Below are 12,649 nucleotides of genomic sequence, written 5' to 3'. Positions count from 1 at the left end.
GACCCACCTACCTCCATGCATGTGGGGAGCAAGAGCATTCTATCTTAGTTTCCTAGCCGAATTCCCTTCCAAAAAGTCTGTCTTCACTCCACCGAAGGGGCTGGGGGAAGGAATTGAAGGAACTGAGGGCGAAGAGGAACGGAGGGATCGTCTGGGCTGCAGCCAATCTGTCTCCAAAAACTGTGCTTTTTTCCTCCATGTTGTGCCCAGGGGTTGGGGCTTTTGCTCAGGCAGCTCCTGAGAAGCCTCGTCCTGCCATCCGTGTATCTGGGGAGCAGGTCAGAGGACAGCGTGGTGGGCGGCCTCGAGAGACATTTCCCCCCGGGCTTTGGTGGGATAGGGCGTCTCTCCGCCCTTGCCACCACCTGGGTGCCACCAGACTGGGGGGAGGTCTGCACAGGAGCCTGGTTCTCTGGGCTGCTCTGCCCCTTCTCTCCAGGGGCTGCATGTAGGACAGGACTCATGAGGACCCAGGTTGTATGGAGTCGGGGCCATAATAAAGCTTCAGTGACTCAAGGCACATGTCAGGACACTTGATAAGTAATTGCTCATTTAATCCTCACAGCCACTCAGAGGAGGGTGGAGTCAGCCCCATGTTTCAGCCGAGCAAAGGCCCACAATTTGATTTCCCCAAGGCTCCCCAAGCTGCCTTCCCCTGGAGCTGCGCTTGGCTGGCTCTTAGGGACTGTCCGCCAAAGGTATGAGAAGGTGACAAGGGCCTCGGTATCCAGTGCAGCCTTCCACCGCGGGGCACCATGGGCGGCCTCACCCCCGGGGGCTCATTACAAGACAGCACTGGGCCTTCCCCTTACACTTTCTGTGTCAGGAGGGTGGGTGGGGCCTGAGAATCTGCCTTTCTGCCAAGCCCCCAGGTGATGCTGCTGCTGCACGTCGGGGCCACACTGGGGCCTAAGCTGCTTGCTGACAGCATGTGTCACTTTCACCCGGGACAGGCCGGTGGCCCTCCAACGATGGAGCCCGCGGCCCTGTGTGTTTCCCCGGATTGAGGCCCAGCGTTTGCTGACAGACTGAAGGGTCATGTGGCACTGGGTGGATGAGAGAGGACAGCCACAGGAGGGGCCAACCCAGCCAAGCCCTCAAGGCCTGGGCCTGAGGGCACGAGGCCAGAGCTGCACCCAGGCTGGGAATCCCGCCAGGCGCCAGGTCCCTGGTGGAAGTAAAGGCTTTCCCAGCCTGCCGCGGGGTTTCTCCTGACCCGCCCTCCCTACGGTTCTTCAGGCCAGCGTTCCTAGCCCTGGCTGCTGGGGACAGTCACCTGGCCGCTTTAGAGACTCCTGATGCCTGGCTGCTGGCTGCTCCTGGGCCGCACACGTCAGCAGCCTTGGCCCAGGGCCATCCTCTAAGGCTGAGAGCCACGGATTGAGAGCCACTGCAGAGGCAGGGGCGGGAGGCCCTGGGCTGCATCCCGGCGCGGCGCGGCCTTCACGGCCTGCGGGCTCCAGCACCTCCCCAGCCCGACACTCCGTGTGTGTCTCACAGCACAGGTCTGTACATGCCTAGCAGCCCTCCCGGGGCCCTTCTTCCCCACCACTCTTAAAGGCTGGCTGAACACAGCAGCGGGGGTGGGGGTGCGCAGGGGATGGTTAGCAACAGGTGTGCCAAGGGGCCTCTGTTCCGGGTTCCTGAGAAGGCCCACTTCATTGGTGTGGGGTCCTGGGTTAGAACAGACCATGAGGAATCCTGCCAGGGAGAGGCTGGCCCTGGACGCTCTGCTCCCCAGACTCAAGGAAGCCCTGGAAACCCCTGGGGTCAGGGTCAGGAAGGCTCCATGCTGGGGCAGTGCGGCTCTGGAGCCCAGTTCAAGTGTCAGCTCTGCAGCTAGTTGACTCAAGCATTGCCTGTGGGTCTCAGGGGTCTCAGAGGCAGAGAAGGAGCCGCAAGAGGCTGTGGGGGCCCATGTGCTCTCAGAACACAGCAAGTCCCCCTGAGTGCGGGTTTGCTCAACTGTGGCCAGGCTTTGCCCTTCCCGTAGATGTGGCAGTGGCGCTCCCCACGGTGGGAGCACTTCTGAGCACTCCCTGTGGATGTGTATGTATAAATTGCATTCAGGGCTTACTCTACTAATATATTAGTATATTAGAAAACATTCGACAAAAATAGAAACTTTACAGGACTGAGGTAAAAATATGAATACAACTTCCCGTTTTTTCTTCCTGTTGCCCCTGGGCTCTCCCTGTCCTGCTGCAGGGCCCACTGAGAGCGTCAGTCACCAGGGGGCAGGAGCTTGGGGCAGGGGCACTCTGGTGGGGAGGAGGTAGGTAGGGCTCTGGGGAGTCTCCGGGAGGAGGCAGGAAAGGGCGCTACAGCTCCGAGCTACTGGGGAAGCGGAATCTAGAGGCAGGGACCGGGGCACCGCATGGCCTGGCGGGATCTTCGAGGCAAGCTCCCGGCCTGGGGGTTCTGGGGCCCGGGGAGCCCGGGCACGGGAATCCAGGGCAGAAGGACCGCGGGCGCGAAGCTCGGGAGTGAGGGGACTCGGGCCCCACAGAGCCGCCGGAGCCCGGCTCGGGCAGCAGCCGTGACAGGTCCTCCACCAGGTGCCACTTCTCCTGGACTTGCTGCGGGGAGGGGGTGGGGAGCGAGCGGCCGGTTACGAGCGGAAGCCTCTTCCCACGAGCCGGCCCGGACCAGCAGCCCGCCCCGCCGCTGCAGCTCCGCGGTCAGCGGTCGCGAGTCCCCCGCCAGGCCCCCGCCCGAGGCCTCGCCCCTCGCCCCGCCCAGCAGAGGCCCCGCCCCATAGGCCACGCCCCACGCCGAGACCACGCCCCGTCACGGTTCCGCCTCCAGTCTGCCCTCAGGTCCCGCCCCAGCGAAGCCAGAGACCACGCCCCTCTACAAGAGTCCCGCCCCCAGAAGAGGCCACGCCCCCGTCGGGTCCCGCCCCCGCCCGGTCAGAGACCACTTCCCCACGAGGGTCTGCCCACGCCCGCCATCTAGAGCCCGAGTTCAAAGTCAGCTCTGCTGCTAGTTGATGCCAGGTGATGCTACTGCTGTAGCCTCCTATCAACTTTCAGCCGTGTTCCAAGCCTAAGCCCATATTCCTGTCCTGTGGTCTCAGCCTGAGGCCACACTCCCGGGCGAGCTCTGGCCCCTCCCGGGCCCAGCGGACACTCACCCACACCAGCTGCTTCCGGAACCCCCGGATGGCCCTCGCATTGGCCTGGGACTGGGAGACGCAAACGGTCAGGACAAGGCTTTGGACAGACAGGGATCCAAGGTCAGTCTGTCATCCTTGGATGGCAGGCGCCTCTCCCTCCTTTCCCTCTCCCCACCTCAGTTTCTTAAAAACGCCTCCTGGGGTTCTTCTCTTTGGAGACCCCTTTATCCCTACCCTCCTTCCTCCCACAGGCAGCCCCTCTCCTCTCCAGGGCAGGTGCTCAGCGTGTCTGCAGGAGGGGCTGTGTTTCCCCCGTGGTCGCATAAAGTGCCTGCTTTACAGGTGACATCGGAGGGCGCCACCCAGGGCTACCTGCCTTTGGGCCCACACTCCGTCCTCTGGGACCCTGCCTCCCTGGCTGTCCCTGTCTGGCTCCCGGATCGCATGAGGATGCCTGCGGGTGCCCATTGAAGGAAGGACCCCCTCCCGGGTGTGGCCTCCCTTGGCCCCTGCTGAACTGAGAGGCACCTGAGCAGCATGAGGAAGGGGAAGCTGAAGGCGTGGGAGCCGAGGTAGTGCAGGATGCGCTGGCCAGGCGGCGGGAGCCGGAGGGCCACCAGCTCTGGGACCACCTGCCAGGGGGCCGAGTAGTTGGCGAAGAGACCACAGTCCCAGGAGGAGTGGACGCTGGGGACAGACAGCCAGAGCAGGGCTGGTGTCAGGGCCCCCGGGGAGGTGCTACCTGCCCACCAGCCACGGGTACCTCTGCGGCCCTCACCTGCTGACCACATAGCCCAGGGGCATGACGGCCAGGAGCAGGCCCAGGAGGAGCACCAGCTGGAAGAAGAAGGTGGAGCTGGAGGCCCGGAACCGCCGAGGAGAGGCCTTGGAGTTCCTCATGAGGGTGTACTGGGGGCGAGCAACGGCCCGTGGGGGTCGTTAGCCAGGTGGCAGAGCCCAAGGAGCCTGAGGCCCAGGGAAGGGATGCTGAGGGGGCGGGCGGAAGCAGGACGCGGGAACTGCCCTGCGGACGGGGCCCCACGCGCCCACCCGGGTGCACGCCGGCCCCTCCCCGCCCGAGCCCTCACCTTCTTGATGTAGAAGGTAAGGAAGATGAAAACGCCGTGGAGCAGGGGTAGCAGCGGGCAGTAGAAAAGGCCCATCCAGGTGACCGTCTGCCCCGCCACAATGTCCAGGACGTTCTTGGGCACCAGGAACTCCTCCCGGTCCAGCCACGCCCAGAACCGGCCCGAGAACCGCTCCACCAGCAGCCTGGGGCGGGGCGGTGTCCGGGCACCCGCGTCAGTCATGACCAGTGACCACCCCGCACTCACACGGAGACACGTGCGAAGAACTGCTCCCCCTTGGCTGTGGCCCGTGGCCGCCCCCGGACGAGCCCCGTTCTCCCCACGGTGGGGGTCCCCGCGGCTCACCTCCTAGGCAGGCTGACAAAGAAGGCGAAGGCCACCGTGAGGAGGAAGTTGAAGGCACTCAGTTTGTACAGCTCTTCCCCGACCGCGCTCTCCCAGCACTGGAGCAGAGGGGGGCCTGTCACCCCCGGTCCCCAGCCGCCCCTCACCCACCCACTGGGGCCCTCTGTGGTGTAGGAGCCTGGCCTGGGGTCTGACATGATTGCTCAGTTAGAACCGGGGCCTCCAGGGTGAGATTTGAGCAGGGAAACCCCACAGCCAGCGCATCGTGTGCTGTGAACGGCGCCCCCTGGAGGTGGGCTGCTCTCGCGCAAAAGGGAGACTGGCGAGGGACAGGAGGGACAGGCTTTGCTGGAGCCGCCAGCCACCTGGTAATCACAGGCGTTGTAGCCATAGGACGCACAGCTGGTCTTGTTTTGGCCGATGCAGAGCACGGTCTGGCCCAGAGAGAAGGAGAACATTCCCAGGCTGGCCAGCTTCAGCACAACGCACCTGAGGGGTGGGGCAGTGTCAGGGCGGGGGGGGNGGCCGATGCAGAGCACGGTCTGGCCCAGAGAGAAGGAGAACATTCCCAGGCTGGCCAGCTTCAGCACAGGGGGGGGGGGGGGGGGGGGCTCAGGCACGTGGGCACATCCCACCCAGGTTACATGTGTGCCCGATCTCTGTTTGAGATCACGTCTCTTCTGGGTCCAGCCCCCTCTGAATCCAGATCCCGGCCTCCTTCCAACCAGCTCTGTCCGTGGTAACCTTTCCCACAGTGTGTTCCCCAGAATCTTGGTCTTCAGATGATTCACGAGAGAAGGGTTCTGTTTTTAAATCAGTATGGGAAACACTGTGGGGTCCAGCTACCCTCCCCCACCCACACTCAGTTCGGAGTTTTGTGGGCATATGTGGGCCTTTCATATTCTTACAGCAGGAGAAATCTTTCTTCTCCTGCCTGTTAACGCCCTAGCCCACTTACACCATCTCGTGCGTCATACACACGAGCATCGCACCCCTGAATAACGCAGCCCTGGACCCCACAGGTAGGGTGGCTTACCCTCAAACCATCACGTGCACATTATACCTAAGCGTGGACTTTCAGTGCTGACAGGTGACAGAAGTCTGCCTGGGAATAGTGGGTCTTCTGTTGAGGAAGCCTGGGAGGCAGGGTGGGTGGGGACTGATCTCTTAAATCTTTCATGCTTTGGAGCATTTTGAACTTTTCACGATGTGCACCTGCTACTACCTACTCCAAAAATAAAGCTTCAAACCACAGTCAACCTTGCAGAAAAGCTGAATGGGCTCCGACACCAGGGAAGCAGAAGGGAAAGCAGACAGAGCCAAGTGTGGGGGGCGTGGCAGACAGAAAAGCAGAGCTAGGGCTCACGGCTTGGGGGGTGCTCAGAGGGGGGCTTTGGGCCCAAGAGGGGGGGACAATGCAGAGCATGGGGCTGGAGGAGGGCTTGTCTGTGAACATGCACCCAGCAGGCATGGCGAGCTTGCCTTTGGCTGAGGCACTTGACCCCCGTGAGCTTCAGTTTCCTCATCTGTCAAACGGGGCAGAGGACGGTCCCCACTTCACAGGTCACATGAAGGTTGTCAAGGGCTGGTAAACCCTTGGGGCGTGAGGGAGTTGGGTGCATCCCGAGTTCCTGGTTTCCCTGTGTGTGGAGCTGGAGCCCAACCCCCTCTGGCTGTTCTGTCCCTGGCCCCTCTGAATGGCTGGTGCGGGGTGCAGGCTGCTGGCTTGCTTTGGATGGAAGGGACCGGAAAACCTGAGACGGAGCCTCCTGAGATTGTGTTTGCTGGAAGTTCCTGCCTGCCCTCCCTTGCTTGGTGCTCTGGTGCCAGGTGATACCCCAGATGGGCAGCAGGACATGGAACTCCACCATGGCTCCGGACCCTCCGTAGCTGACCCTCCACATGCGGTCCCACCTGCCACCCCCACGGGTGGCACTCACCAGATGAGGGCAAGGTTGACCTCCGTGTTGGGAGGGTAGTTCTCCAGCTGGATGAGGAAAACAAACAGCAGGGGCCCCAGGAAGTTGACCAGGGCGATGATCCCAGGAGGCAGGTACTGGAGCAGCACGAACAGGGACTCCTGCGGGGGAAAAGCAGGTAAGGGGGTGCCCAGGGGCCGCGGGGCCCCCGACAGCACCCCCATGCCCTATAGCCCCCTCAAGTGTCCCCCTGGTGCAGGCCTGGATCAGGACGCCCACGGGCTATTCCCTGCGGCAGCATGGCGGTAGGGGCCATCACGGGTGGAGGCGGTCTGGCCTGTCGTGACCTTAGGCAGATCGTATCAATGCCTCTGAGTCTCGGCTTGCGCGTCTGCCGAGAGGTGGACGATCCTGTCCCCTCCCAAAGTTCTGGCCGGGGTTAAATGAATGCGTGTCAGTTGCCCAGCACCTCTTTGTTGTCCTGTGAGTACTTGGTGGCCCAGAAGATGGCACCGATGGCCCCAACCACCAGCAGCCCGATGAGGACATTGACCCGCAGGTAGGTGAGCAGGTGGCAGGCCCTCTGGGTCCGGGTCTCCTGCTGCACCAGCAGGAACCGTCGCCTTTCCTCCAGCTCCACCTGTCACGGGGTGGGGGGACACACACACACACAGGTCAGGTGTGGCCCCGGCTGGCTGGGCGCTGCGTGGAGGAGGGGAGGTGGTCAGGTCCAGGTCAGTGCTCGTGGGGAGACAGGCTGCCAGGATCCAGGCGAGGCTGGCGTGACCCTGGGGCGGGGGCGGGGAAGGGATGGAGGCTGGTTTTACCCAGACCCCGCTCCCTGCACTGCGTGGGTGTGCTCATGCCCCAACACTGGCACAGCCCCGCCTCCGGCTGGGACACCCCACGCACACGCGTGTGTGCACACTCCCAAATCACACCCACCTGTGCGCTAGCCACACACGCTCACGTGCTCGTCCACACATCCACGTCCACACCAGACCCTCGCACACACCTTGAACTCGTTGCTGATCTCATGCTTCTTAATGGTGGCTGCTTCCTGTCCCCGGATACAGAAGTCCCAGGAGGAGAACACTTTGACACTGACGGGTGACTTATAGTCTTGGCCCAGAAACAGCCTCTGTGGCAGCCCCTTCACCATCCTGGAGGGAGCAGGAGGCCAGGGCCCATGCGGGAGGGGCCTCCGCCTCGCTCAGGTCTGGGGTGGGAAGCCCCTGACGGCCCCGGGTGCAGGCTTGTGTCAGGGGTGGGGATACAGGCCGGTGTCCCTGAGCTCTGCAGCTGGGGACACACAATTCAGGCCGTGAAACCCCCGAACAGAGGCCAGGGCCCTCCTGCTACTTTGGGGTACCACACCAAGGAGGGGTGATCAGGGAAACGGATAGAGGCAGGGGCTCCACTCTCACCGCCGCAGAATCCCACAGAAGCAGAGCAGCAGGCAGGCCAGGGGGCTCAGGAGGTAGGCCAGGCGGATGCTGTAGGCTGAGCCGCTCTCGGGCCCCGCCCGGTAGGCGCCATAGAAGAGATAGGTGTTGGCGAAGGCCTGGGGATGTGGACGATGACGACGGGGTCAGGCGGGGCTGTGTGCTAAGTGCTGCCCATGTCTTAACTCTGTACTCTCACAGAATCCTCGTCAGGGAGGGAGGGAGAGCAACCCCATGTCACAGTCACAGAGCAGTCAGGCCCAAGGCCACACAGCTTGGAGGAAGAGGCAGGACTGGGATAGAGGAGTCTGCACGGTAACCACCCAGTGGCTTCCAGAGATGAGGGTGGGGTGGTGCTTATCGCACAGTTCCGGACACTTTTCCCTTCTGTCCTTTGCACCCCCACCCCAGCTGGGTACTGAGGGCCATGGACAGATGACCACGGCCCTGGGCTGTGCATACTGGCCTCAGCCTCTCCCTGACCCCATCACTGTCCCCGCCAGCCTGTTTATGTAAAACTATTCCCCTAGAAGCCAAAATGTCTTTGGACAGATGTGGTCCTCTTAGACTGTGGTCCCCTGGGGCCAGTTCTCCAGGTCCCCCAACCCTCCTGGTCCATAGCCAAGACGGAGCCCACTTACCCTGCCGGTTAAAACATTCCAAAGTTGATTGTGGAATCTGGGAACACCAGTCTGGGACTGGAGGCCACCAGGGCACTGGAGGGCTGTCGGTAGGGAGAGGGCACCAGTAGGGAAGGGTCCCCAAGGCATAGGTGAGGCTCTGCCCCTATCTACTGCACAGCGCCCCCCCCCCATCCTGGGGAGGCTGAGCAGGGCCCTGAAGAGGAGTCAGGCATGATAAGGCATGGTCAGAGAGAGTCCCAGGGCTGGACTCAAGCAGGACGATGCACAGGATGGGGACACAGAGGGTCAGGGCTGTCCCAACACTCTGAGCCCTGGACCAGCCCCTCAGGGTCCTCAGGGAGCAGGTGGGCGCTCCAGGACCTTATTCCCTCGGTGGGCTGGGCACTCACTTAAGTTCAGGGAGGGGCCTGTGTCAGGGGGGCGGAGCCAGACCAGGGGCAGCAGGACGAAGCTGGCAGTCAGAAGCAGGGTCAGAAGGTTGAGCAGCAGCAGGAAGCGAAGGAAGGTGAAGTAGGACTGGATGCCGGTGCCAAAGAGGCCTACGAGGAGAGCAGCAGGTCCTTCAGAGCCGCACCAAGCCAGGGGCCCAGCTGAGAAATCCGAGGGCTGACCAACGCAGCAGGGTGTGGGTGACCAGCCCTGCCCGGACCTCGAATCATTGGCCAAGTCCTGGAGGCTCCCCTAGCAGTCCCTCTGATAGCCACCAGGGGGTGCTGTCACCCGCCTAGTTTTGCGCCCGGGCTCGGGGCGGAAGGGGTGTGAAGGATGGGGGGAGTTGTTTGGTGGTGGTGGTGGGTTGTTTGGTGGGGGCGGAAGAGATAATGGTAAGCGGGATGGTAGCCTCGGGTTTCTAAACCCGACATTGAGACTCCAGAGAGGGGAGGTGGGGGTGGGGGTGCGGGTCCTACCCCCGATCTCGTAGAGAGCCCCTTCCCAGAGCCCAAAGCCCTGGGCCAGCCGGTGCGCTGCATCCGCTAGGCGCCGTCGCGCAGTCTGCCCCCTGCGCCGCCACCGCTGCCAGCAAGAGGTCTTCACCCCCTCGGGCTCCCGCAGCTGCCTGGGATGGGGTGGTGATGGGGGCGTCCCCGAATCACCCACTGTGCCCATCGGCCCAGGCAGAGCAACGCCAAGGGCCAGAGGGGTCTTCCCGCTGCTGGTGACTTCCACCCCCACCCAACAGGTGCTTCCCCTGGGCGCTCCGCCCACCCCCACCATCTGGCCTCCACCCAGTCCCGCCCCGCGACACCCACCGGACGAAGCGCTTGTCCACCATGGCGTAGGGCAGCTCCCGCACCAGGGCCTGGGAGGACCACAGCCGCTCCATCTCCTGTTCCCACAGCTGCTCGACCCCTGGCTCAGGTTCAGGCTCCATGAGGGCCTGGCCGGACTGCACGGACCACTGCCTCAGCATCTCTGCTGGGGTGGGGTTGAGGCTGGGGGCGCTGGGCTGCAGTCCCCCACCTCCTAGGAGGGATGTGGGGTGCCTGCTGGGTGAGCTTCAGGCTCTTGGCCCTGACACAGCCAGAGCCGAGGAGAAAGAGTTCAGCTGGAGCAGATCCGGGCTTGGTCCCATCCACATCTCAAAGCAACACACTGCCAGAGGCCTCGGTTTCCGTTTGTCAACGGGGAGAAATGTCCAAAGATGGGACTGTCCCAGAGAAAAACAGAGCCAGGTGTGGCCACAGAAAAGTGCGATGGGGTTCAAGGCCTGCTGTACCCCAGTCACACTGCAGCCTGTGGCCACAGGCCTTCGGGGTCACCCTTCGGCAAGACGATTCCAGCTCTTCTCCCCGTGCTAATTCTCCCAGTGGGAACAGGCCCCTGTCCCAAACCCTGACAGCTCCTAGAACGCAGTACGCTGCGGGATTTAGATGTGCTGGGACCCCCTTGCCTCTGCTACCTGGGGTCCAGCCCCTAGGACTGGGTCTGCCCCGCCCCCCAGGGACCCCATATGAGGAAGCATGGCTACAGCCCCAGACTTGGGAAGGCGACCCTAGGGCGGCAGCAATAACCCCCAACCCTCAGCAGTCCCACCGTCTCGGTTCTCTCTTTTACCCCCTCCTGCTCCTTCTCCTCCCCCCACTCTGCACCCAGCTCACCTGGGGACAAGGGACCAAGTCCCGGGAGGAGGCCCCTCATTGGACAGGCTCCTGCCTGCCAGGCGGGACTGTGAGGGAGCTGGGGGAGGGGTCACATGACAGGAACCCCAGCTCTCCCGCCATCTCCTCCTCCCTCCACTTCTCGCCCCCACCTCCACAGTTTCCTTTGCTTTCACTGAGGCGGCCACTTCCTGCGGCGCGAGGGGCAGGCAGGCAGGTCGGGCCCGGGGCGGGCGTGGGGTTGAGGTGGGGGGGTCGTGCCGTCCCTGCCTGCTGCTGCGTGCTCGCCCGGATCCGGTCCCTTTACGCCTGAGGAGCCTAGCCCGAGCCCGGGGCCTGGCCGCTTATCGCCAGTGGCAGGTTGTCCTCGTGGGACAGTGCGATAGTGACAGCACGGGTGGGCCCCATCACTTCGGGCTGCTCAGTCTCCAGAAGCCCTTGGCGTTAACCTCAACTTCCCGCCGGGGTCACTGGCACTTAGGACTCGGAGCCTGGCCTAGAGTAAGGGCTCAGGAACCCGTGCCACTCGTTCCAGCTAGGCAAGATGTTTCCGAGCCATCTTGGCCCTTCCTCTCTCCTGGGATCCCCTGGGAGGCCCTGTGGTCTCGCCCCTCCTCCTTGCTCCCTTCCACCTCCTTCAGGGTCCCATCCAACCAGCTGAGCTCTGGTGGCTTCTCTGCATCCCTGCCTGGATCCCCTCATTTTCCAAGCCCCTCCTCGACGCCAGGCTCCAAGCTGGGTGCTGGTGCCCGGGGCACAGTGGGCTCAGAGAGTGGGGGCAGGGGAAACAGACCAGCCAAAGAACATGTCAACAGGAAGTGGCAAGTGCTCCAACAGGGTTCAACCCAGGAAGGCTTCCCACAGGAGGTGACCTGCAAGTTGGGCCAGGGTCATGCAAGTACCATGTGGCCAGAGCAAGGGTGTGCAGGGGCGGGGGCAGTGGGAGGAGAGGCAAGGGCTGGGCAGGCCTGGTCTTCGCGTGGCAGTGCCTTGTGCCAAGATCCAGCCCGAAGTAATCCATCTGAAGACCCCACTGACAGCTGCCAAAGAGCCCCAATGCTGACCCCTCCAACTTCGTCCAACTTCAGGTCTGCGGACCCCTTTACCAGTTGCATTACGTCTTTTCATTGGGGAATCCTGGCTTTGCTCATCTGTTCTCCCCTCCAGGAGGACCCTCTCCTTCCTCTCTGCCTTCCACCCTGCCTGCCTCTCAAGGCTTCCCCCCACCACTGTCCACCTCCCGCCCATTCTCACGCCAATCCCTGGGAGCCTCCCCTCTGACCTGTGCCAGGCCTTCTCAAAGTCAGGTTTCTCAGTGGAGCTCCAGGGTGGACCAGACTCACGCCCAGCAGAGGACACCCCAGGCGGCTGACGACCCTCGCCGCCTGTCTGCTCATCTGTGAAGCAGGGAGTGGGTGTCCACCTCCCCGGCTTATTGGAATAACCGAGAAAACAGCAGAGGGGACAGTCACAGTGTCAGGCTTTCCTGGGGCTTGCCCCCTCCTCCCCACCTAGCACACAGGAAGTCGTCCAGAACTGTTGTCTGACTAGCAGCAGAAACCACGCCCCGACCAGAGGGGGGTGATAAGCCCGGGTCCTCCGCCTGCTTGGGAAAGTCGTTTGTCAGCAGGGGCTGCGTGGAGGAAAGGGTTACCCAATCCGGTGTCGCAAGGCGCTGTATCAGTGGGGCTTCGCAGCAGCGTGTTATTTTGATAATTGCCCTGGGAAATGGGCGGGTGGGGGGGATTTATTGTCCCCATTAGAAACTTGGGGAAACTGAGTCCCACTGACACGGTGGACTCAGACTGAGATTGGAGTAGACCCAGACGCTCGGCCGCTCGCACCCAGCTGAGACCTCGGGGTGAGGTGGAGACGGGGTCCGCATTCGGCAGGGAGAGGGCAAGGTCGTCCGAGGGCGCGGGCCGCGCTGGGTCACGTGACGCCGGAGGCCCGCCACCACGTGGGCCGAGGCTGGGCGGCGCAGCTCCCTC

At 63.0% G+C, this 12,649-nt stretch overlaps 1 protein-coding gene across 5 annotated transcripts; it reads right to left on the bottom strand.

The window, feature by feature from the left end:
- Positions 1-2,073: 2,073 nt before the first annotated feature.
- TMC8 (transmembrane channel like 8) lies at positions 2,074-12,190 on the bottom strand. 5 transcript variants are annotated; one of them, XM_034640983.1, is made up of 16 exons: positions 11,941-12,189; positions 9,810-10,207; positions 9,468-9,616; positions 8,949-9,098; positions 8,557-8,639; positions 7,898-8,034; positions 7,486-7,633; positions 6,940-7,110; positions 6,492-6,631; positions 4,917-5,040; positions 4,552-4,649; positions 4,207-4,390; positions 3,897-4,027; positions 3,647-3,805; positions 3,137-3,215; positions 2,074-2,579 (listed from the first exon to the last, which is right to left on the bottom strand). In XM_034640983.1, the coding sequence occupies exons 2-16, from the start codon at positions 9,968-9,970 to the stop codon at positions 2,322-2,324; spliced, it is 2,172 nt and encodes a 723-aa protein (XP_034496874.1). In that variant the 5' UTR covers positions 9,971-10,207; positions 11,941-12,189; the 3' UTR covers positions 2,074-2,321. The 5 variants fall into 5 exon arrangements, with proteins under 5 accessions (XP_034496874.1, XP_034496875.1, XP_034496878.1 ...); XM_034640984.1 differs by having other exon boundaries at positions 3,897-3,955; XM_034640987.1 differs by lacking the exon at positions 3,647-3,805 and having other exon boundaries at positions 3,897-3,955; positions 11,941-12,190.
- Positions 12,191-12,649: the final 459 nt, after the last annotated feature.

The sequence above is a fragment of the Ailuropoda melanoleuca genome, chromosome 13 (genome assembly GCF_002007445.2).
Source record: "Ailuropoda melanoleuca isolate Jingjing chromosome 13, ASM200744v2, whole genome shotgun sequence".
Lineage (NCBI taxonomy): Eukaryota > Metazoa > Chordata > Mammalia > Carnivora > Ursidae > Ailuropoda > Ailuropoda melanoleuca.
This window is presented reverse-complemented; position numbering and strand designations above follow the sequence as displayed.

Coding starts and splice junctions, on each gene's coding strand:
- TMC8 (XM_034640983.1), bottom strand. CDS start 9,970: ATGCTGAGGCAGTGGTCCGTGCAGTCCGGCCAGGCCCTCATGGAGCCT. Junction 7,634..7,897: donor TTCTGTGGGATTCTGCGGCG/GTGAGAGTGGAG, acceptor TGCTCCCTCCAG/GATGGTGAAGGGGCTGCCAC. Junction 5,041..6,491: donor GTCAACCTTGCCCTCATCTG/GTGAGTGCCACC, acceptor CCCACCCCTCAG/GTGCGTTGTGCTGAAGCTGG.